This window comes from Panulirus ornatus, chromosome 7, assembly GCF_036320965.1.
Source record: "Panulirus ornatus isolate Po-2019 chromosome 7, ASM3632096v1, whole genome shotgun sequence".
NCBI classification, from domain to species: domain Eukaryota; kingdom Metazoa; phylum Arthropoda; class Malacostraca; order Decapoda; family Palinuridae; genus Panulirus; species Panulirus ornatus.
Window position 1 is genome coordinate 47,167,843 of NC_092230.1, and position 25,275 is coordinate 47,193,117.

Below are 25,275 nucleotides of genomic sequence, written 5' to 3' on the forward strand. Positions count from 1 at the left end.
ACTGAAATGTGATCAGTACCAATTTGGGTTTGGTGTTCACAGAGACGTCAATCTTGACTTTTACCAAGAGGTAGCATCGTCTACATAGCCTAGTGTTTACCTTTATGTATATATCCACGTTTCTCATGGCTCATGTGGGCGCCGGTGTATCCAGACCACCATTATAAAACCCCATCACACCACACCCCCGGGCCAGGTTGTGTTATGATTATCACACACGAGGAGGGAGTTCTACTACCCTCGTTGGAACCCCCCCAACCCCCCTTTGATGCTTCTAAACCCCCCCTTTGATGCCTGAACCCCCCCCCCCCCCAAGGTTGATGATTCCAGTACCTGTATGGCATTCCAGCAGTGAAGGCTGGAAAGATACACTTGAGAGTAACTGAGATACATTGTAGATTTATTGAGTATGGATACGACCGGTGGTGGATAATAGTGTGTCCAGCTGCTGTAGTCACCATGGATTTGTACTGGTGATATCACCACCTACAGCTGTGGTGGACGCGCTTGGTGACACCCTCAGAGCTGTGGTGTGTGTGGCGGTGGTGTTGAAACTGTGGTGCTGCTGCTGCTGTTGAACCTGTGACAGCACAGTCGCTCTGCCAGGTAGCACAGCGTGGACACCAGCAGGCCGGTCACCAGCAGGTACAAGGCTCCCTGTACCTGTCACCAAGATACGCCATTACCACGGCATCATCATATTGTCAGCGTTGCTAACTCACCAAGATACACCATTATTACTTCATCATATTGTCAGCGTTGCCAACGAGTGGGGACCGTGAGTGCTTCGGGGGAGGAAAGTGATCTAGAGGGAATATGACGAGGAGAGACAGGAACATGAATATTGAGCAAAGAAATCATATGTGATTGTGGAGAATATGAACAGAGAAAATGACGTAGGAAGTTTGATTTTGATAAGAAAATGAATCGTGGCAGGAACACTGCAGTGGTGTGCAGGAAGTCAAGGTGAAAGTGACATATTCATTGCATTGAACATGAACGTCCATTTTGAAAGTGATTATGACAATGCCAAGAAGATAATTACCTTCAGAAGGAAATGATTACTTTAGTAATGTTTGGTTACTATCATGCTGTAATTGTGCTAAACAAACATTACTAGGAAAATCTCTCTCTCTCTCTCTCTCTCTCTCTCTCTCTCTCTCTCTCTCTCTCTCTCTCTCTCTCTCTCTCTCTCCAGCACAACGCCTCGGTCAGTGTACTTCTTGCTTTGATATTTCATTCTACGTAAATTCCTCGTCCAACTTGGGGGGGGGGGGGGGGGGGTAATTATCAATTTTAGTAACTTACATAATATGTTTTATAGAAATACTGGCTCACGATTTAATGCATTTTCTCTTGCATTTTCGAAAATGAAAAAGAGAATATTTGCTTTCTTCCTTTCCCCTGGTCACAATCTCCCTGACCAGAAAGCCAGTTGGCCTTGTTTAAGTATCAGCTGACGGTCAATACTTTCCATGGAGACCATGGTTGTAGTAAAGTGAACAACCTTTTACCTGTAGTGACGTATCACACAGAAACTCCTACAGCAGTACAGTAGTCTGGTCGTAGACTTACCTTTCCCAGTTTTGAGTTCTAAACACCTTTTTCACCTTCGTCTTGCTTCCTCTCTGTTATGTCATTTGGTCGTCCATGAGTCAAGGGTGATGTGGTATACAGGGGGCGACGTGGCGATTAGGGCAGATCAAACGGTCATGGTAAAATGTTTTCGTATGTCTTGCGTAATGAGTAGAGAGTGGATGTTTGGTGATGAAGCCAGTGTTCGTTTGTTCCTGGCGCTACCTTGCTGAAACGGGAAAGGCAGTCGGGTTGTTCTGTGCCCACATCCATCGAGAAACTGGTCATTGTGTGATCAGGTCACCCCTCACTCTTCTCTTTCCCAAGATGCAGTCCTTAGTTTTTCATCTCTCACATGACTTTTGCATAATATGTAAACAAGTCCAGGTAGAAGTCCATATATTTTGGCATGTCGTGTGTGTGTGTGTGTGTGTGTGTGTGTGTGTATGTTTTCATACCCACTTTTATACAAGACATTTGTGCGTGTGAACACATGCTATGTGATTGCTTGTGTATACTCGTGCTCGGTGGGTGAGAGTGATGGTGTGCGATGGTGTGTGTGTGTGTGTGATGGTGTGTGTGTGTGTGTGATGGTGTGTGTGTGTGTGTGTGTGGTCACCTTCAGCAAGTTCAGTGGTCGTGTTCCGCGTGACGTCACTTGTGCCTGGCAGGCCACGGAGTAGAACGTGTGTTTGATGTGTTGGATGATGCCGTGGTGTCGCAACCGCAGGATCCTGCGGTAGGGCAAGGCAGGTCAGACACCGCAGGCGGCGGCGACACCCGTGGTGGCGTGTATATATACAAGCTATAGCAGGGTATACCTGGTATGGTGAGGGATATATACCCCACTTGGGATATACTCCATCTGTGAGAGAATATACCCTTCGTGTTGTGGGATGTACCCCACCTATGGCAGGGTATACCCCAGCTATGACTGGATATAACCCGCATATAGCAGAATATACCTTCACTTAATTATAGTATATCCCAAATATGGCATCATACATTTTGGCAGGATATACCCCACATATATATCATGGTATGCTTATCGTGTGGCATGATATAATACCTCATATCCACCTCTCCAAGGTTATAACTCGCTTGTGACAGGATATACCCCAGTTATGGCTGGACATACTCGACTTATACTAGGATATACCCGACCTATTGTACAATATGCCCGTCCTATATTAGGACATGCCCAGTTTACAGAGAATATACCTCACCTATGGGAAGATATACCGTACCTAAGGCTGGATATACCCCCCTCCTCCTGCTGTAGGATATACCCCCCTCCTCCTGCTGTAGGATATACCCCCCTCCTGCTGTAGGATGTACCCCCCTCCTGCTGTAGGATATACCCGCCCCCCTCCTGCTGTAGGATATACCCCCCTCCTACTGTAGAATATACCCCCTCCTGCTGTAGGATATACCCCCACTCCTGCTGTAGGATATACCCCCTCCTGCTGTAGGATATACCCCACTCCTGTAGGATATACCCCCCTCCTGCTGTAGGATATACCCCCCTCCTGCTGTAGGATATACCCCCCTGCTGCTGTAGGATATACCCCCTCCTGATGTAGGATATACCCCCCTCCTGCTGTAGGATATACCCCCTCCTGCTGTAGGATATACCCCCCCTCCTGCTGTAGGATATACCCCCCTCCTGCTATAGGATATACACCCCTCCTGCTGTAGGATATACCCCCCTCCTGCTGTAGGATACACCCCCCTCCTGCTGTAGGATACACCCCCCCTCCTGCTGTAGGATATACCCCCCTCCTGCTATAGGATATACGCCCCTCCTGCTGTAGGATATACCACCCTCCTGCTGTAGGATACACCCCCTCCTGCTGTAGGATATACCCCCCTCCTGCTGTAGGATATACCCCCCTCCTGCTGTAGGATATACCCCCCTCCTGCTGTAGGATACACCCCCCTCCTGCTGTAGAATATACCCCCCCTCCTGCTGTAGGATATACCCCCCTCCTGCTGTAGGATATCCCCCCTGCTGCTGTAGGATACACCCCCCTCCTGCTGTAGGATATACCCCCCTCCCTCCTGCTGTAGGATATACCCCCCTCCCTCCTGCTGTAGGATATACCCCCCTCCTCCTGCTGTAGGATATACCCCCCTGCTGCTGTAGGATATACCCCCCTCCTGCTGTAGGATATACCCCCTCCCTCCTGCTGTAGGATATACCCGCCCCCCTCCTGCTGTAGGATATACCCCTCCTCCTGCTGTAGGATATACCTTCCTTGTATACCCTGTCTGGCAAAAGGTCGTAAGCCACCACCTCCTGGTAAGTACTCGCTGGTCTACTCACACGTGGTCGACCTGCTGGAGGATGGGGCTGTTCTTGACGAAGGCCATCACGTCGAGGTCGACCTTGACGGGCGTCCTCCCGAGGTAGAACTTGCAGTTATCTCGTCGACGCTCGAACCTGTTGGCCCGGCCCACCGCTGAGCTGTACACATCTGTTGGTGACGGTAGTGTGACGCGGGTGAGTGGTAATAGTGACGGTAGTGTGACGCGGGTGAGTGGTGATGGTGACGGTAGTGTGACACGGGTGAGTGGTGATGGTGACGGTAGTGTGACGGGGTGAGTGGTGGTGGTGACGGTAGTGTGACGGGTGAGTGGTGGTGGTGGTGGGGACGGTAGTGTGACGGGTGAGTGGTGGTGATGGTGACGGTAGTGTGACGGGTGAGTGATGATGGTGACGGTAGTGTGACGGGTGAGTGGTGATAGTGACGGTAGTGTGACGGATGAGTGGTGATGGTGACGGTAGTGTGACGCGGGTGAGTGGTGATGGTGACGGTAGTGTGACACGGGTGAGTGGTGATGGTGACGGGGTGAGTGGTGGTGGTGGTGACGGTAGTGTGACGGGTGAGTGGTGGTGGTGACGGTAGTGTGACGGGTGAGTGGTGGTGATGGTGACGGTAGTGTGACGGGTGAGTGATGATGGTGACGGTAGTGTGACGGGTGAGTGGTGATAGTGACGGTAGTGTGACGGGTGAGTGGTGGTGGTGACGGTAGTGTGACGGGTGAGTGGTGGTGGTGGTGGGGACGGTAGTGTGACGGGTGAGTGGTGATAGTGACGGTAGTGTGACGGGTGAGTGGTGGTGGTGACGGTAGTGTGACGGGTGAGTGATGATGGTGACGGTAGTGTGACGGGTGAGTGGTGGTGGTGGTGACGGTAGTGTGACGGGTGAGTGGCGATGGTGACGGTAGTGTGACGGGTGAGTAGTGGTGGTGACGGTAGTGTGACGGGTGAGTGTTGGTGGTGATGGTGACGGTAGTGTGACGCGAGTGGTGGTGGTGGTGACGGTAGTGTGACGGGTGAGTGGTGATGGTGACGGTAGTGTGACGCGAGTGGTGGTGATGGTGACGGTAGTGTGACGGGTGAGTGGTGGTGGTGGTAACGGTAGTGTGACGGGGTGAGTGATGGTGGTGACGGTAGTGTGACGGGTGAGTGGTGACGGTAGTCTGACGGGTGAGTAGTGACGGTAGTGTGACGGGTGAGTGGTGATGACGGTAGTGTGACGGGGTGAGTGGTGGTGGTGGTGACGGTAGTGTGACGGGTGAGTGGTGACGGTAGTGTGACGGGGTGAGTGGTGGTGATGGTGACGGTAGTGTGACGGATGAGTGGTGGTGGTGGTGACGGTAGTGTGACGGGGTGAGTGGTGGTGACGGTAGTGTGACGGGGTGAGTGGTGGTGACGGTAGTGTGACGGGGTGAGTGGTGGTGACGGTAGTGTGACGGGGTGAGTGGTGGTGGTGGTGACGGTAGTGTGACGGGTGAGTGGTGGTGATGGTGACGGTAGTGTGACGGGTGAGTGGTGGTGACGGTAGTGTGACGCGGGTGAGTGGTGGTGGTGGTGACGGTAGTGTGACGGGTGAGTGGTGGTGACGGTAGTGTGACGGGGTGAGTGGTGACGGTAGTGTGACGGGTGAGTGGTGGTGGTGGTGACGGTAGTGTGACGGGTGAGTGGTGATGGTGGTGACGGTAGTGTGACGGGTGAGTGGTGGTGGTGGTGACGGTAGTGTGACGGGGTGAGTGGTGGTGGTGGTGACGGTAGTGTGACGGGTGAGTGGTGGTGGTGACGGTAGTGTGACGGGTGAGTAGTGGTGACGGGTGAGCAGTGGTGGTGGGGGGGAACCATGAGTGAGGTTGAGGTGGTATGTACGAGTACTCAGCGCGTGAGTATGGCGGTAATGGATTAGATCAGTGTCTGGTGGAATACTGACGAGTAGGGAGAGAGTAAGGCATGACCGGTGTGTGTGTGTGTGTGTGTGTGTGTGTGTGTGTGTGTGTGTAGGTCAACCTTACCCACGAGGGCGTAGGTTCCGTCGGCCACTTGGGAGAAGAACCAGCTGGAGGAGGTGTGGTCGCCCGTGAACACGCCCACACGCTGCCTGACCCCGGCCAGCGCCCCGCCCACGCCCGTCTGGTGCGCAGAGAACAACACACGGAGACAAGTGAGGACATCTTCTCATGATATAGTCACTGTTATGAGAGTATAACGCAGGGTATACTGTTAGCTGGAGGAGATATACTGAGAATGGTGGTATACTGAGGGTGGTGGTATACTGAGGATGGTGGTATACTGAGGATGGTGGTATACTGAGGGTGGTGGTATACTGAGGGTGGTGGTATACTGAGGATGGTGGTATACTGAGGATGGTGGTATACTGAGGGTGGTGGTATACTGAGGATGGTGGTATACTGAGGGTGGTGGTATACTGAGGATGGTGGTATACTGAGGATGGTGGTATACTGAGGGTGGTGGTATACTGAGGATGGTGGTATACTGAGGATGGTGGTATACTGAGGGTGGTGGTATACTGAGGATGGTGGTATACTGAGGATGGTGGTATACTGAGGATGGTGGTATACTGAGGATGGTGGTATACTGAGGGTGGTGGTATACTGAGGATGGTGGTATACTGAGGATGGTGGTATACTGAGGGTGGTGGTATACTGAGGATGGTGGTATACTGAGGATGGTGGTATACTGAGGATGGTGGTATACTGAGGATGGTGGTATACTGAGGGTGGTGGTATACTGAGGATGGTGGTATACTGAGGATGGTGGTATACTGAGGGTGGTGGTATACTGAGGATGGTGGTATACTGAGGATGGTGGTGGTATACTGAGGATGGTGGTATACTGAGGATGGTGGTATACTGAGGATGGTGGTGGTATACTGAGGATGGTGGTATACTGAGGATGGTGGTATACTGAGGATGGTGGTGGTATACTGAGGATGGTGGTATACTGAGGGTGGTGGTATACTGAGGATGGTGGTATACTGAGGATGGTGGTATACTGAGGATGGTGTGGTATACTGAGGATGGTGGTATACTGAGGATGGTGGTATACTGAGGATGGTGGTATACTGAGGATGGTGGTATACTGAGGATGGTGGTGGTATACTGAGGATGGTGGTATAAGCAACGGCAGGATACAACCAGAGGGGATCCTACAGGCAGGATACAAGTCCTTGAGCAATGCCACCAGCGGGGTGTGTCTAGGATATATATATATATACGAAGGATATACGTACAGGATATACTAGTGCCAAGCTGCAGGTGGCGACAGGATATAAGGACACACCCACAGACGTGGCAGGATATACCTGAGGATTGCTGTAGACTTGGTGTAGCTAGCGATGAGGAGGTAGGATTAGCGGCAGGATAGAGGTAGTGTGGTGTGTCAGTCGGGCACGGGAGAGAGAGAGAGAGAGAGAGAGAGAGAGGCAGGCAGGATACATGATCAGGATATAAGGATGAGGATGTGCGAGGAGGAGCAGGATGTATCAGGGATGTGTGTAGGTCACCTGCAGGGTAGGAGTGTGTGAGGGGGAGTCCTGCCGCAGGATGTGACCGCCTGTGTGTGAGGGAGTCCTGCCGCAGAATGTGACCGCCTGTGTGAGGGGGAGTCCTGCAGCAGGATGTGACCGCCTGTGTGTGGGGGAGTCCTGCCGCAGGATGTGACCGCCTGTGTGAGGGGGAGTCCTGCCGCAGGATGTGACCGCCTGTGTGTGGGGGAGTCCTGCCGCAGGATGTGACCGCCTGTGTGTGAGGGAGTCCTGCCGCAGGATGTGACCGCCTGTGTGTGGGGGAGTCCTGCCGCAGGATGTGACCGCCTGTGTGTGAGGGAGTCCTGCCGCAGGATGTGACCGCCTGTGTGTGGGGGAGTCCTGCCGCAGGATGTGACCGCCTGTGTGAGGGGGAGTCCTGCCGCAGGATGTGACCGCCTGTGTGTGAGGGAGTCCTGCCGCAGGATGTGACCGCCTGTGTGAGGGGGAGTCCTGCCGCAGGATGTGACCGCCTGTGTGTGAGGGAGTCCTGCCGCAGGATGTGACCGCCTGTGTGTGGGGGAGTCCTGCCGCAGGATGTGACCGCCTGTGTGAGGGGGAGTCCTGCCGCAGGATGTGACCGCCTGTGTGTGAGGGAGTCCTGCCGCAGGATGTGACCGCCTGTGTGTGAGGGAGTCCTGCCGCAGGATGTGACCGCCTGTGTGAGGGGGAGTCCTGCCGCAGGATGTGACCGCCTGTGTGAGGGGGAGTTCTGCCGCAGGATGTGACCGCCTGTGTGTGAGGGAGTCCTGCCGCAGGATGTGACCGCCTGTGTGAGGGGGAGTCCTGCCGCAGGATGTGACCGCCTGTGTGAGGGGGAGTCCTGCCGCAGGATGTGACCGCCTGTGTGAGGGGGAGTCCTGCCGCAGGATGTGACCGCCTGTGTGTGGGGGAGTCCTGCCGCAGGATGTGACCGCCTGTGTGAGGGGGAGTCCTGCCGCAGGATGTGACCGCCTGTGTGTGGGGGAGTCCTGCCGCAGGATGTGACCGCCTGTGTGAGGGGGAGTCCTGCCGCAGGATGTGACCGCCTGCGGCTGTACGTACCAGCGTCTGGAGGACGAGGGTGCGGCTCCTGAGGGCCGGCCGCACCTCGCTCCGCACCAGGTCCTCCACAGAGTCCAGCGGCGCTGACCTGGGGAAGAGGGCAACGAGGCCACGGGTCAGTCGAGTTCACGTCGCACGAAGGTCACGTGTTGTCAGGCCACAGGAGGTCACATGACCCACTGGACAACATGACACTAAGGTGAACGTGACGCCTAGGTGACTAGGGACGCCTAGGTGACTAGGGACGCCTACGTGACTAGGGACGCCTACGTGACTAGGGACGCCTACGTGACTAGGGACGCCTACGTGACTAGGACGATGCTAGGTGAGTCCAGGGGAAGCTAGGTGACGGTGAGGTCACATGATCAGGTCCAGTTAAGGTCAGGTGTCGCTAGGTGAAGCCAGGTGACACTGCCCCCCCCCCCCCTCCACCCCTAGTGTAAGAAGGCCCCCCCCCCCCCGGCCCAGGACCCACCTGAAGGGGATGGCGAGGAAGGCAGTGATGGAGCCGCTGTAGACTGAGGCCACGACCAGGGCCACCAGGATGGCCCCGGTGGCCCCCATGCGGCCCGCCCCGCCCCGTGGCCACACGACGCTGCCTGTAACATCAAGGTTTGACCTCACCTGACCCACACTCATTCCCCGGACGTTCATGTCCCGGACACGTACAGTATAGTGCCATATATGATGGAGACTCGGATACTGACCTATAGCAGCATATCACAGTGCTAGTATACCCAGCCTGCTACCTCTCCTACCTGTGGCAGGATATACCCCACCTGTGGCAGGATATACCCCACCTGTGGCAGGATATACCCCACCTGTGGCAGGATATACCCCACTTGTGGCAGGATATACCCCACTTGTGGCAGGATATACCCCACTTGTGGCAGGATATACCCCACTTGTGGCAGGATATACCCCACTTGTGGCAGGATATACCCCACCTGTGGCAGGATATACCCCACCTGTGGCAGGATATACCCCACCTGTGGCAGGATATACCCCACCTGTGGCAGGATATACCCCACTTGTGGCAGGATATACTCCACTTGTGGCAGGATATACCCGCACCTGACATAAACACGATATTGTGGTCAAATCGCTCCCATAGTCACTATTATACAACTGGTTCAGTGTAATTGTCTCCCAAGGCAACAGCCAGTAACCCCCCGTGTGACGTCACATGACCTCCCAACGTGACCCCTCAGGTGACAAGACCTGTTTGGCACCTGGAGCAGACAGATAGTGTTGACCTTGACTACAGGAGGTCAGTCAATTTGCCTCAGACAACAGGTATCTGAACACGTCTTGAACCAAGTAACTCCAGGCTCCGGTTCCCCTGGGGCTTCTCTGTCGCTAGTAGCTGCGCCCCTCTTGCCCAGGTGACTGTGGCTCCTCCTCCAGTCGAAAAAGGACCCACATGATACATTGTCATCGCAGTCTCCAACCATATCTTGGCTACGCCTCCTCCCTTGCAACTCATCCCACTTATGGTAACCACCTTCCTCATCTCGAACTGTAGCACCTCAACCACCTCCTCACGTGCTGCCCACTGTTCCTTTCTGCTGCACAACATCGAGACCTTGATGCACCTCCTCTCCTGTAGACGCTCCACGAGACCTGGACCATGTAACACACACACACCTCTCCTTCAAAACGCCTGGCTCTTCCCCCGCGCCACGGGACTGCTGCCACGCCTACATAAACTCTCTTACCTCACCAGTAGCGTCTTGCTCCAGGTATGTGACCCACGACCTGAGTGGTAACGCTGGGGGGCATATGAGGTCACACGAGGTTACTGTCAGTTGCTAGATGAGAAAGCAACTGAGGAAGCAAGCAGGACTGTGTGTATTGACACGATGATGTTGCTGAAGTTAAGTGATGATGTGTATATGTTGGTTGGTGTCTTGTGAGAGTCGCGCATCAATACAACATTTCAAAATGTCCAATAACATCGTAACGTACTAAATCACGAAGCTGTATTTGAAATACAGGAGAATACAGTATCACTGCTACAGATACAATGAAACTTAAAGAATGTATGTCGTGTTGACAGTATGATAGGCCAGTGTCTATGTGATCTATGTCGAGTTAGAAGTGTGATAGTCTGCTTTTGAAGTGTTGGCCATGTGATGAGCAGTCTTATGTGATGTTGATGACCAGTCATACGTTGTAGCCATATGTGACAACCATGTGATGATAAGTCCAGCTTAATTGACGATGGGAGTATCATTTTCATGTGATGATCCGATATGTGACGGCCATTTGGTGGTGTGTCTCACTCATGTGATGATCATGTTATCATCAACCTTATGTACATTGTAATCTTGTATGATCGCTCATGTCATAATTACATGATAGTTTGTATGGGTTCAGTTATATATATATATATATATATATATATATATATATATATATATATATATATATATATATATATATATATATATATATATATATATAATGGAAAGGATCACAATTTTGCGCGTGATCAAGATATTCCTATGAGTCCACGGGGAAAATGAAACACGTTAAGTTCCCAAGTGCACTTTCGTTTTTACCAAATGGCGTCCTAACTTCGACTCTTCGATGTATATCAACTGACTTATATTTCTCTCTTGTGTCTCCCCTGATGATGTGATTATTATACGAAAGTGCACTTGGGAACTTATCGGAACTTATCGTGTTTCATTTTCCCCGTGGACTCATAGGAATATATATATATATATATATATATATATATATATATATATATATATATATATATATATATATATATATATACACACACACAAAGAGTCCATATGTTGTATGAGCCATATAGAGAACATGTGCTATACCAGTCAAAAGACATGACCTTGATTGACATGGATCCTCAAGACGTTGACCATCTGCTGTATGATATGACCTTTGACCTGGCCGCGTGCCGCCAGGTGGTCAAAGAGGTGAGTCTCTGTCCACCACACCAGCCCCAGCACCACGCCCATCGACAACGCCACGCCCACCAGGCACGCCCACACCTGGAGGTGGTGAAGAGAAATATAACCTTGTGCTAAGCTTAAGTTTGACGTCATTACAATAAGATAAGCCTATGTTATGTTTAGTTTTACGTCTTTACGTTAAGTTAAGCTTATTGTGAGCTTAGGTTGGTCGTCATTAGAGTAGGATAAGCTTACGATTAGCTGAGGTTTCACGTCATCATAGCTTGTTAGGCTTGTGTTAAGAGAAGTTTTCCACAGCTTAAGTTATAATCAACTGGGTACAGTTAGCACCGTGCAACTTAGAATGGTTAAGTTTCCTTATTACCAGAGAACAAAGTGTACCATCATTAAGTTAGTCTCGTATTTATGTATCAAAGTTCAACTTTGAACTTGACCCCGGCTCTAAACCATGCGAGAAAGCTTTGAAAGTTCATGATACTACATTGAAATCCTAACTGCTGTTCAGGTGCCAATACTGTAGAGAAATACCTCGTTATTGTGTCAATTACCTTCAGGCAATAAACCATAACTCGTTCTCAGGTGGCTAATGACCCATTTGCCTGTAGATTACCATCATGTGGTAACAATTTGACTTTGTCTTTTTGAGCAGAACCGGTGAACATGAACCTCAACCAGGCAGTTAGATTGACACGTTGTTACGAATCTTTCTCTCGCCTTCCTTCCTTCCTAGAAAGGTTTGACCCAACTCCAGATACGTTCCTCCTGTTTGACCCAACTCCAGATAAGTTCCTCCTGTTCTAGATTCTCTTGTGACGTCAGCAGAACTGTTCTTCGCTAACAGCTGTCGCGTCTCTCAAGGGATCAGCATGTGTTCGTCATGCCGTCTCAATGCAGTTTTTCTCATTAATGAACAGTTGAAGAACCTCTTAACCTATATGGACAGTGTATACCGCTCGTGTCCTGTTACAGAACCTTTACTCTAACCTGATTCTGAAGTTATTCTGTGGTTGGATTTCCCTTCATCTCTTCCTGAAGAAGAACAACAGCACATATTGTGTGTACTTAACCCCAGGCCAGGCGTACTGTGTTGTACTTAACCCCAGGCCAGGCGTATTGTGTTGTACTTAACCCCAGGACAGGCGTACGTACTAAAGTTCCATATGTCTTCCCAATATCCTCACCCTTAACACCACTTACACCCAGCCACAAGCAGGTGATGTACCCTCCTCTGAATGTTCTATATTGGGATATATATTTCCTTAAACCCATCAACTAAACCCTGTAATCCCTTCCTACGTACCATTAAACCCTACATCAAAACCCTCTAACCCCTGAGTATAACCCCCCCTCCCCCTCCTCACTACCCTCCTACCCAACACCTGTGGACTGCCCCCCCGGGTCCCGTGACTCACCAGGGGCGTGAAGATCTGCATCAAGAGGAAGGGCTTGACCACCGGCGCCGGCGCCCTGGAGATGATGACGACTGCGTCCTCACCGATGGCTCGGCTGAAGTCGACCACCTGCGCCCTCCTCCAGCTCGGGGTGAAGTCTAGCGCTGCCATGTCCGCCTCCTGACCCGGGTCAGACCAGACACGTCTCGCTGTTGTCACGGCTCAGGGAGGGGGGGCCAACACCTCTCCTACTGGTGCACACACACACACACACACACACACACACGCCATGTAAGGCGTGGTAACGCGTGTGGGGAACACGGGGTCAACACTACTGGAAGAACACACCACATCCAGACTTTCTGATGACTGGGTCCCTCCCAGCTAGAACCCACCGCCGACAGTGCCATGTTTGTACACTTGGTGTGAACCCCAGCTGGCACGGTCGCCTCTTGCTATGACTGTATGACCTTACACAGTTTCCCCTCCTCCATTATTATGACCCTATACAACCAACTCTCCTCCAACACTATGAAACGTACTTACAGCCACCTCTCCTCCAACACTATGCTACAGCCACCTCTCCTCCAACACTATACTACAGCCACCTCTCCTCCAACACTATACTACAGCCACCTCTCCTCCAACACTATACTACAGCCACCTCTCCTCCAACACTATACTACAACCACGTCTACTGCCACACCATGATGACGTCACTGGTTCAGGATACGTTGTCAGTGTTGGCAGGAGAGAGAGAGAGACTCACCCTCCGCTGCAGGACACCGACCATGCCGTTCCAGGATCCATTGTCCATGAGGAGGCCGAAGCCCTGGGTGGCCACCAGGACGGCCGTGAAGTTGAGGTGTTGCTGGACGACTCGCATCACCTCCACGATGTATCCACCCGCCTCATCCAGACCCTTCCTGCCTCCACCACGATCCTGGAACTCGAACACCATCGGCTTCTGGAAGACCAGGAGGGAATATGGCAGCTGCGAGGAAGACCACGCGAGACCAGAGAACAAGAAGAAGAGAGGAGGAACATGAGGAGCATGACAGCTCAAAGAACCACGTACGGAAGGACATTTATAACACGTCTTCTCTGTACAGATGGGATGCCGCCCGCAACCACACCCATACCGCGGGGCCAGGCCTTAGGAGGGTTAGTGGAGGAGTCATGTAGAACAGTTACCCGCTGAACACAGGGGCTTCAGCAGGTGAAGAGTCGCATATAGATCTGTCGCTTGGGAAAATAGAAGGTTTAGTTGACCTACAGAAGTTATCTGAGAATGATTTGGTTAAGGGTCACCAAAGCGTTACCAGATGAGGGCATATAAATTCTTTCTCTCATGAAGGAATTCTTTCCAACGACTTCAAGCACAAGTGAAAGCGGAATTAGGTTCAAGAGTGGGGGAGGAATTTCATGTGCCGCGCTGTCTGTCTCTCTTGATTCGACAGACAGCGGAACAAGATCCATTAAAGTATGACTGGGTAGTTTTGGTAAATGAATAAACTCTACCAGAAAGGTATTCCTGCCAGGTGTTTCGTCAGGGAACACAGTGAGGTGGAGCATTAATCTTTACCGAGATATGATGACCCACAGGGGAGGTGAGGCCTCACCTTGATGCAGGCGATCCTGACCGTCCGCAGACCCAAGTTGGAAGATGGTCTTGGCCACAGTTCTCTGGAGACGTTCAGTCCACCGTGGGTGGTGTAGGTGGCAGCCTGCCTCAGGTACCACCTGCCGTCCCCAGGGGCCTCCACACTGCCCACCGCCACCACCCACCTGCAGCATACACACGGGTCACACTCCTCACCCCTCACTCTCCTGTCTTAACGTATGTGCTTCTGTCGTATGGGTCGACCGACCCGCTGCTCCTAGTGTAACCTTCTGCCTTGGTTTGGCGAGTGTGGATAACCCAAGCTGCCCACCTGGCTGGTGACTTTAGGTCACTTGCTGGTCTGACTTGTGAGTCCCCCCCTCGCTCACCCACCTGGCTGTTAAACATCTCTGGTTATGGACTTACGGTTACATGTCCCTAACTCTATGAACTAGTTGGTAAGTCTCGTTAGACTCCTGCATTCGTTAGTGATTCTCCTCCCCCCCCCTTGTTTGAGTGGCTTTTGGATCGTTTACAAGCCACTGACGTAACTACCAAGTTGCGAGATGCTCTTGACCTGGTTGGTGGCTCCATCTTAGTTTTATGAACTGGGTTTTCCTTTTTTTGAAGTACTCACGTGTGTGTTGACCTCGGCTGGTGGACATCGTGCTGCACGGCAGAGGGAGGTGCAGCTGACTGTGTCCTGGAAGCCATGGCGACCAGGACGCCCCTCATGCCCTCCACTATACCGTCAGAGAACCTCTCCAGGGCCTCTGAGAAGGTGATCATGGGTGGGGGTCGAGTGCTGGGCGACGGAGGAAATGCAGGAGTTTCCCCTACGTCGGTCGCCACCCAGATCCACCGCGTTTTCTTTGAAAGGAAGTTTTGCTCAATGGTGGTGAAATGATCTTATATATAGAATTATGATCAGAGATCAGTATTTACAATGTTGATTACAGATCTTCAGATGGTTGCAGTCAAGTGTTGCGTATTTTTATCACTATTATGGGGTCCAGGAGTGTTGTGTGTTGTTAGTACCATGTGATATAGCAGTGTTCCACGGGCCACATGTGTTGTGTCCTGGCTGTAACGTGCCCTGGTTGTGTTCCACGGGCCACATGTGTTGTGTCCTGGCTGTAACGTGCCCTGGTTGTGTTCCACGGGCCACATGTGTTGTGTCCCGGCTGTAACGTGTCCTGGTTGTGTTCCACGGGCCACATGTGTTGTGTCCTGGCTGTAACGTGTCCTGGTTGTGTTCCATGGGCCACATGTGTTGTGTCCTGGCTGTAACGTGCCCTGGTTGTGTTCCACGGGCCACATGTGTTGTGTCCTGGTAGTACCGTGCCTTGGTAGTGGTCCGCGGTATAGTTGTGTTGTATTCTGCTGATGCCGTCTCGACAGTTTTCCATAATACAGTGATGTGTTGCGTGGCTTGGCGGTGTTGCATGGTCCAGTGGTGTTGCATGACCTGGAGGTGTTCCGTGCCCTGGCGCGTAGTATTGCATGACCTAGTGGTAGTATTGTGTGCCCTGGTAGTATTGCGTACCGAGCTACTAGTGTTTATGTCCTGTAGTATTTCGTGTCCTGGTAGTGTTCTGTGCCCTGTGCTTGTGTTGAGTGGCCTAGAATTAGTCCCTTGGTAATCCTTTGTGACCTGGCAGTTGTTAGTGTTGCATGACCTGGTAGTAGTGTTGCATGACCTGGTAGTCGTGTTGCATGACCTGGTAGTAGTGTTGCATGACCTGGTAGTAGTGTTGCATGACCTGGTAGTCGTGTTGTATGACCTGGTAGTAGTGTTGCATGACCTGGTAGTCGTGTTGCATGACCTGGTAGTAGTGTTGCATGACCTGGTAGTAGTGTTGCATGACCTGGTAGTAGTGTTGACACTCACCACAGCGTTCAGTTGCCCCGTCCGGTAGAGCGTCCTCACCTGAGAACACAGGGATATTATAGTGGCAGCCAGGTGTGTCACGTGACACATGACACCACACATTATGGTGGCAGCCAGGTGTGTCACGTGACACATGACACCAGACATTATGGTGGCAGCCAGGTTTGTCACGTTCTATATATATATATATATATATATATATATATATATATATATATATATATATATATATATGAAAGTGCATAGGAACGCACACCTTCATAGACCATACATTTGTCTAACTGGAAACATATAAAGCAACACATCTGGCATGTACGACACATCTGACTTCCCTACATATGTCATACGACATTGTACAAAACCTTACATGACACATTTGATGTATGCATGACATCCTATACCCATGACATATCTGTTGCACACACCTGCCCCATCACACACCTGCCCCCCACACACACACCTGCCCCACCAGACACACCTGCCCCATCACACACCTGCCACACACACATACACACCTGCCCCACCAGACACACCTGACCCACCAGACACACCTGACCCACCAGACACCTGACCCACCATACACACCTGCCCCACCACACACACCTGGCCCACCACACACACCTTACCCACCACACACAGCTGCCCTACCACACACACACCTTTCCCACCACACACACACCTGCCCCACCACACACACCTGACCCACCACACACACCTGCCCCGCACACACACACACCTGACCCACCACACACACCTGCCCCGCACACACACACCTGCCCCACCACACACACCTGACTCATCAGACACACGTGACCCACCACACACACCTGACCCACCACGAGGGAGGGAGGGAGGTACCTGCAACATGGTATGTAGGAGCCAGGTCAGCTGGCCCACCAGTAGGTGCTGTGACCCGGCCAGGTAGGTCAGGTCAGCCAGGCCCGCCCACCACGCCTCCACGCCTGCCACCTGCACGCCCACTCCCGTCGCCCACAGCGCCTCCAGCAGGCACGAGTCTGCAGTAGAACACACCTGATTCATATCCAGGTACACACACACACACACACACACACACACACACAGTGAAGGAAAGTTTTGGAATTAAGGGTGTGAAAACGCAGATGTCGTGCCTATGTTTAATGTAGGTGATAGGGAAATGGCCCCGGACTACGGGCCAGTCCCACGAACAAGTGCCGTCCGTAACTGAGTTGAGAATATAACGAGAGATCAAACTTGATCGTGGAGGAGAGAGAGAGAGAGAGAGAGAGAGAGAGAGAGAGAGAGAGAGAGAGAGCGAGCACAATGAAGAGGAAGATCATGCGCTGCGGATCTCGGAGATCTGCGTGGTGGGGGTCGAACCCCGGCTTGTACCACAAACAGAGAGCGCCGGGTAAGCTTTGTGTTCCTGGACCACCGGAAAGATTTTGACACTGTGCCCCATCACAGGTCGATGGAGAAGCTAGAGCTACGGGCAGTAGTGATAATCAGGTGGACTCCTTTAACGTTACCCTGGTGGAGGTGAGCAAAGAACACAGGTAAGAGGAGCATCATCGCTATAGGACCAGTGGAGTGCCGCTGGGCTTCGACCTGGACCCACTGCTGTTTATGGTGTGTGTGTGTGTGTGTGTGTGTGTGTGTATGGGACTTGCCTGATGGTCTAGATTCCGCACAAAACATGTTTGCTGATGATGCCGAGGTCGTGAGACAATGATGGTGACCCCATCAACCAACAGGGAGACCTGGACATCTTAACCAAAGCTGGTCTCATAAATGGTTGATGAAATTCAACCCGAGTAAGTGTAAGGTTATGAGGATGGGACACAGCGACAAGAGGCTTTGGTGCGCTTATTTCCTAACGGGATCGAACCCACATAGGTTCGAATCCTGGTCGCGGCAGCCGGTTCACAGTCCACCTAGCTTTTCATCCTCCCGTAGGTGCTAGCTTAGTAGAATGGGTCCTGACATAGGCTAGGGTGTGTGTGTGTGTGTGTGTGTGTGTGTGCGTGTGTGCATATCTGCCAGGTTAAGAGCTATGGCAACACGAGTGTAAAACTTCCGTAACACACAAATAGGAATCAGGAATGTTGAGAGAGGCGACCTGCCTGCTGGCAAAATATTTCCTACACTGTCTACAATATATGTGTATATATATATATATATATATATATATATATATATATATATATATATATATATAATAAAACGAGATTATTCTCATCAAATTTGGCTGGTCACACCAACTGAAGAAACGCAAAGATATTTTTGAGAGTGTGGAGTGAAGAACGGTCAAGCTGTTATCTGGGTTATAATGAAAGGCTGAGAGTTACAGATATGTCCATCATGGAGGAGAGAAGAGAAATGTGTGACCTGATCACCAGCTTCAGGTGAACAGTGAGCACGCGTCATGACAAGACCCTGAAAGGAAATGGGTCTTTTCCGGTACGAGATGGTGGGTGGCTGGAACAGACCAGGCAAGGAAACTGTGACTGCCGGCAGTTTACAGTGGGGTTTAAGCGGCAACTTGATGGGTTAGGTAGTTCAAAAGATGGGGCGCCACCAGTGTAGAACTCCCTCCTCGTGCTGTACAGATAGGTGCTGTCAAATGAGTAAGGACAGACACACTGAGTAAAAGAATTTTTATTGTCGATCTTTATTACTTTATCTATATAGTTATTAATGTGGTATTTTTATTGTTACTTATTAATATAATAGCAGACATTTGATTGAGGGAAATGTGATCATCTCAGAGTAAGTGAATAGTTAGATATTAAGAATATAGATGTTGGTTTGAGGAGAATGGAGACCTGGTTCTGGACGGAGGAAGAGTTACTGGAAGAGCGAGAGAGAGAGAAAAGAAGGAAGAGATTTGTACAACAGTTTTGTTGGAGGGAAGGAGGAGGAGGAGGAGCCATAACGGCCAATCCTCGTGTGGTTGTGTCACACGCAGACGCCTCATGAGAACAGCGGCCGGCATGATACCTGCAGAACAGAAGAAGGGAAGCAACGTCATGGCGGCCGGGAAGGTCTAGGTGGAGCGAGAGGACTCACCTGGTTGACCCTGGGTCACCACATGAAGACGTGAGGGTCCGGCTGACCTGACCACGTCTTCCGTGGCCCCTAACAGGCTGGGGCTGAGGCTTCGTCCCGGGCACGTCTCTAGCGACCCCTGGTGGCGTCGCTGCTGCTGGAGAGGGAGGGCGCCGCCCCAGGCTGGTGGTGGTGTCACTCCTGCAGGAGACGAGAGAGAGAGAGGGGCCTGTCACGACACGAGGAAGTCATCAGTCACCAGGATGACGGGCAGTTGTCTCGTGCTGTACACACACACACACACACACACCACACACTCACACGCGCACACACACACACGTACACAAGTGACCAGAGAGGAGCTGGGAGGAGGAGGTACCGAGGTAGAGCGGAGGACACAGACGCTGTTGACGAGATGTCACACTACCGTAGAGACGGAGAGTAGGATACGGAGGTCGTGGGACGTACCCACCAGCAGGAGAGCCAGTGTGAGGGGAGAGGTCGCCTCGAGCAGCACGCCAGCAGCCATCACAACCTCCGCTGCACCGTCCTCCTTCCTCGATCCCCTGCAGGAGTACCACGCCCTAGGGGAGCACGGCTGTCATTACCTTCAGATCTACGGCAAGGATCACGGTTCAGTGGCTGTTATAGCAGGATGTAGCACTGAGGATGGTTTGGGGAAATGACCTATGTTGGTGGTAGAGGGTCAAGGTCAAGTACCACTGACCTCGATTAGATTTAGTACAGATACATTTTCAACGAGGGGGCCGTAATCCCCTCACCCCCCCTTTTTTTTTTCTCTGACCGGGGTCAACAGGTCCCCACCTACCAGACCACTGCTGATGGTTTATTGAAAACCAAAGTAATGCTGGTGGAAAATTGGTGCAAGATGCGAATTCCCGCAGTGTGTGTGTGTGTGTGTGTGAGTGTGTGTGTGTGTGTGTGTGTGTGTGAGTGTGTGTGTGTGTGTGTGTGTGTGTGTGTGTGTGTGTGAGTGTGTGAGTGTGTGTGTGTGTGTGTGTGTGTGTGTGCTGTGGTTCCGGGTGACACCCACCTTATCGGAAGCAATGTCGACCGCTGGTATAAGACCAGACACCTACCGACTTGCTCTTATATAATGGGGCTGGAAGGTGACGGAGAGAGAGAGAGAGAGAGAGAGAGAGAGAGAGAGAGAGAGAGAGAGAGAGAGAGAGAGAGAGAGAGAGAGAGAGAGAGAGAGAATTATTGGTAGTTCAAACATCTGTATCTGTTTATACGTACGTGTGTTTGTATGTGTAGCTTCACGCGTTCTGTGTTTTTGTACGTCTTTCTGAATGTTTACATGCATAAATCCATGTGTATGCACCTGTATGTATGTATTATTATATGTGTAATTTTCTTTGTTATAGATCTTTGATTATTTCTTTACATATATCGTTATGTATTAGTTCGCTTCTGTGTTAGTGTCCATTTGTGGTTTGTTAGTCCATACACTTCTCTGTTTGCACAGCGATGTACACAGGCGTTAATCATGTGTTTATTTCCAACAGGTAACTCAACAGCAACAGTGAATCCAGTAACAGAAGGTAATTCAGGCGAAACAGTAAGAGTAACAGCACCTGGTAACCAAGAATCAACAGTAAGACTAACAACAACAGGAAACAGAACCAACAATGAATTTAACAACAACAGGTAAATAAGAACCAACAGTAAGACTAACAACAGGTAACAGAGAACCAACAGTAAGACTAACAACAGGTAACAGAGAACCAACAGTAAGACTAACAACAGGTAACAGAGAACCAACAGTAAGACTAACAACAGGTAACAGAGAACCAACAGTAAGACTAACAACAGGTAACAACGAACAGTAAGAATGATAAAAACAGATAACAGAACCAACAGTAAGACTAACAACAGGTAACAACGAACAGTAAGAATGACAACAACAGATAACAGAACCAACAGTAAGAATGAGAGCAGGTAACAGAAAGCTAACATTAAGACTAACAACAGTAATCAACTAAGGACCAACAAAACGACAAACAACGGATGACAAAGAACCAGCAGTAAGAATAACAGTAACTAGTAACTAAGAACGAGTAATGAAGTTAACTACAACAGGTATCATTAGTGCCTGATCCACCTTAAGTCATAAGGATATATTCACATTTAGCTTGTGTAAGTAAACTCAACCATTTATCATACCTCAATTTTAGCCAAAAAAAAAACGTGTATGTAGTGCTTTGAGAACAAAATAGACGTGGCTTTCTCAATTATTACTAAGGAATTCTTAAAGGCTCTGGTCATCCTTTGTTCTGCCTCATTCTTATTATGTTATCATGGTGGGAAGATCATGGCAATTTGAACACAAATGTCACTTGCTTATGAAAGAAAATTATTAATGTGTCTAGTTTTCTTGATGTGTTTCTGAATAAAGAGATTCATTTCAAGAATTGTGTTGGATCATTGTAAAGGCTACTCATCAGAATTATCAGATATTTCTTTTTTTATTTTTTCATAGATATTTACATGTTTATTTATTTATTTATTTTGCTTTGTCACTGTCTCTCGCGTTAGCGAGGTAGCGCAAGGAAACAGACGAAAGAATGGCCTAACCCACCCACATACACATGAATATACATACACGTCCACACACGCAAGTATACATACCTATACATCTCATCGTATACATATACATACACACACAGACATATACATATATATACACATGTACATAATTCATACTGTCTGCCTATATTCATTCCCATCGCCACCCTGCCACACATGAAATAACAACCCCCTCCCCTCATGTGTGCGAGGTAGCTCTAGGAAAAGACAACAAAGGCCCGATTCGTTCACACACAGTCTCTAGCTGTCATGTAATAATGCACCGAAACCACAGCTCCCTTTCCACATCCAGGCCACACAGAACTTTCTATGGTTTACCCCAGACACTTCACATACCCTGGTTCAATCCATTGACAGCACGTCGCCCCCGGTATACCACATCGTTCTAATTCACTCTATTCCTTGCACGCCTTTCACCCTTCTGCATGTTCAGGCCCCGATCACTCAAAATCTTTTTCACTTCATCTTTCCACCTCCAATTTGGTCTCCCACTTCTCCTTGTTCCCTCCACCTCTGACACATATATCCTCTTTGTCAATCTTTCCTCACTCATTCTCTCCATGTGACCAAACCATTTCAAAACACCCTCTTCTGCTCTCTCAACCACACTCTTTTTGTTACCACACATCTCTCTTATCCTATTATTACTTACTTGATCAAACCACCTCACACCACATATTGTCCTCAAACATCTCATTTCCAGCACATTCACCCTCCTCCGCACAACTCTATCCATAGCCCACTCCTCGCAACCATACAACATTGTTGGAACCACTATTCCTTCAAACATACCCATTTTTGCTCTCCGAGATAATGTTCTCAACTTCCACACATTCTTCAAGGCTCCCAGAATTTTCCGCCCCCTCCCCCATCCTATGATTCACTTCCACTTCCATGGTTCAATCCGCTGCCAGATCCACTCCCAGATATCTAAAACACTTCACTTCCTCCAGTTTTTCTCCATTCAAACTTACCTCCCAATTGACTTGACCCTCAACCCTACTGTACCTAATAACCTTGCTCTTATTCACATTTACTCTCAACTTTCTTCTTTCACACACTTTACCAAACTCAGTCACCAGCTTCTGCAGTTTCCCACATGAATCAGCCACCAGCGCTGTATCATCAGCGAACAACAACTGACTCACTTCCCAAGCTCTCATCCACAACAGACTGCATACTTGCCCCTCTTTCCAAAACTCTTGCGTTCACCTCCCTAACCACCCAATCCATAAACAAATTGAACAACCAGGGAGACATCACACACCCCTGCCGCAAACCTACATTCACTGAGAACCAATCACTTTCCTCTCTTCGTACACGTACAAATGCCTTACATCCTCGATAAAAACTTTTCACTGCTTTTAACAACTTGCCTCCCACACCATATATCATTAATACCTTCCACAGAGCATCTCTATCAACTCTATTATATGCCATCTCCAGATCCATAACTGCTACATACAAATCCATTTGCTTTTCTAAGTATTTCTCACATACATTCTTCAAAGCAAACACCTGATCCACACATCCTCTACCACTTCTGAAACCACACTGCTCTTCCCCAATCTGATGCTCGGTACATGGCTTCACCCTCTCAATCAATACCCTCCCATATAATTTACCAGGAATACTCAACAAACTTATACCTCTGTAATTTGAGCACTCACCTTTGTCCCCTTTGCCTTTGTACAATGGCACAATACAAGCATTCCGCCAATCCTCAGACACCTCACCATGAATCATACATACATTAAATAACCTTACCAACCAGTCAACAATACAGTCACCCCCTTTTTTGATAAATTCCACTGCTATACCATCCAGACCCGCTGCCTTGCCGGCTTTCATCTTTCGCAAAGCTTTTACTACCTCTTCTCTGTTTACCAAATCATTTTCCCTAACCCTCTCACTTTGCACACCACCTCGACCAAAACACCCTATATCTGCCACTCTATCATCAAACACATTCAACAAACCTTCAAAATACTCACTCCATCTCCTTCTCACATCACCACTACTTGTTATCACCTCCCCATTAGCCCCCTTCACTGAAGTTCACATTTGTTCCCTTGTCTTATGCACTTTATTTACCTGTTTATGGTTATGTTAAATGCACACTTATAATTCCTTGTTTGTATACATGGTACAGGGAGGGGGATTTAAAGGGTCTGATCCTTTAACCATTTGGATGTAGTTTAGTTATTTCTTTTAATTTCTCTGTCACCAGTTTTCACCTCATCATTTACATTGTAACACATGTTTCAGTGTGATGCTGACAAACATTTTTATGAGTATTTTCTGTCCTTTTTTCCCTCAGTATCCTCTTTGGAGATAGATTACAGTTTATTAACATAAGTGTAAAACTCCCCCCTGTCCAGTACAAGTTGGTAATTACACATACACACACAAGCAAACAAATTAATGGCTGCTTGTAAAGGAATAAACTACTTGATTAAGAGACACCATGGATTTAGGGAAAGGTCATACATTTAAGAATCTCTTCGACTTCTATGACAGGGTGAGCTCCATCTTAGATCAAACACTGTGTTCTTAGACTGCCAGAAAGCTTTTGACACTGTGCTGAAACCCCATAGGAAGTTTTTAGATACCAAGAGTTATAAACAGGGACAGTGGGGTAGACTTCTTCAGTGTAAAGATTGCTTTAGTTGGAAGAGGCAAAATACAGATGCAAGAATTACATTCTCAAAATGGGCTGGGGTCACATGTGGCATGCTGCAGAGATTGGTCTGAGATCACTGGTTGGTTTCTTGTGTATGTCAGAGCCTCTGAGATGAATTTTATCGGGGTACAAAGTTTTCTCTGGTCCCCTACCCTTTTCTATCTGTCATCCTGTTTTTATCTTCTACAGTTGTATGCCATGAGCTGTAAGACCAAAAAGGTTATGGAAGATGAGAGAGGGGTTGAAAGCTAGTCTTCAATATTTGCAAACATTTTCTGAGATCAAAAAAAATTCCCAGGCCCCCCTTTTGGACCCCTGGGTATGGGTATGATGTACCCCTTGTACTCCTATTTCACTGGCCATGTTATATGTAAATGACTTGCCTGATAGTTTGGAATCCAGAACCCAAACATGTTTGCGGATGATGCCAAGGTCATGAGAGAAATAGAAAATGACTAATTCCAGCAGCTTATAGGGAGAATTTGACAAACTAAAGTTAGTCCAATGAATGGCTGCTGAAATTCAACTCAAGTCAAAGGTAGTGACAGTGGGACACAGTGAAAGCAGGCTACAGTGCAATTATTACCTAGTGAGAAACAAACAACAAGAATCTTAAGTGTGAAAGAAACAAGGGGGTCGACATTA

General features: G+C 49.4%; 1 protein-coding gene across 1 annotated transcript; it reads right to left on the bottom strand.

Annotated features, from left to right (window-relative positions):
* Positions 1 to 384: 384 nt before the first annotated feature.
* On the bottom strand, positions 385 to 15,302 carry LOC139749351 (glutamate receptor 2-like). Its single transcript, XM_071663070.1, has 11 exons — positions 15,057 to 15,302; positions 14,439 to 14,604; positions 13,586 to 13,783; positions 12,838 to 12,996; positions 11,341 to 11,503; positions 8,956 to 9,079; positions 8,481 to 8,568; positions 5,905 to 6,022; positions 3,902 to 4,052; positions 2,195 to 2,309; positions 385 to 663 (listed from the first exon to the last, which is right to left on the bottom strand). The coding sequence occupies exons 1-11, from the start codon at positions 15,206 to 15,208 to the stop codon at positions 520 to 522; spliced, it is 1,578 nt and encodes a 525-aa protein (XP_071519171.1). The 5' UTR covers positions 15,209 to 15,302; the 3' UTR covers positions 385 to 519.
* Between the last annotated feature and the right edge of the window lie 9,973 nt (positions 15,303 to 25,275).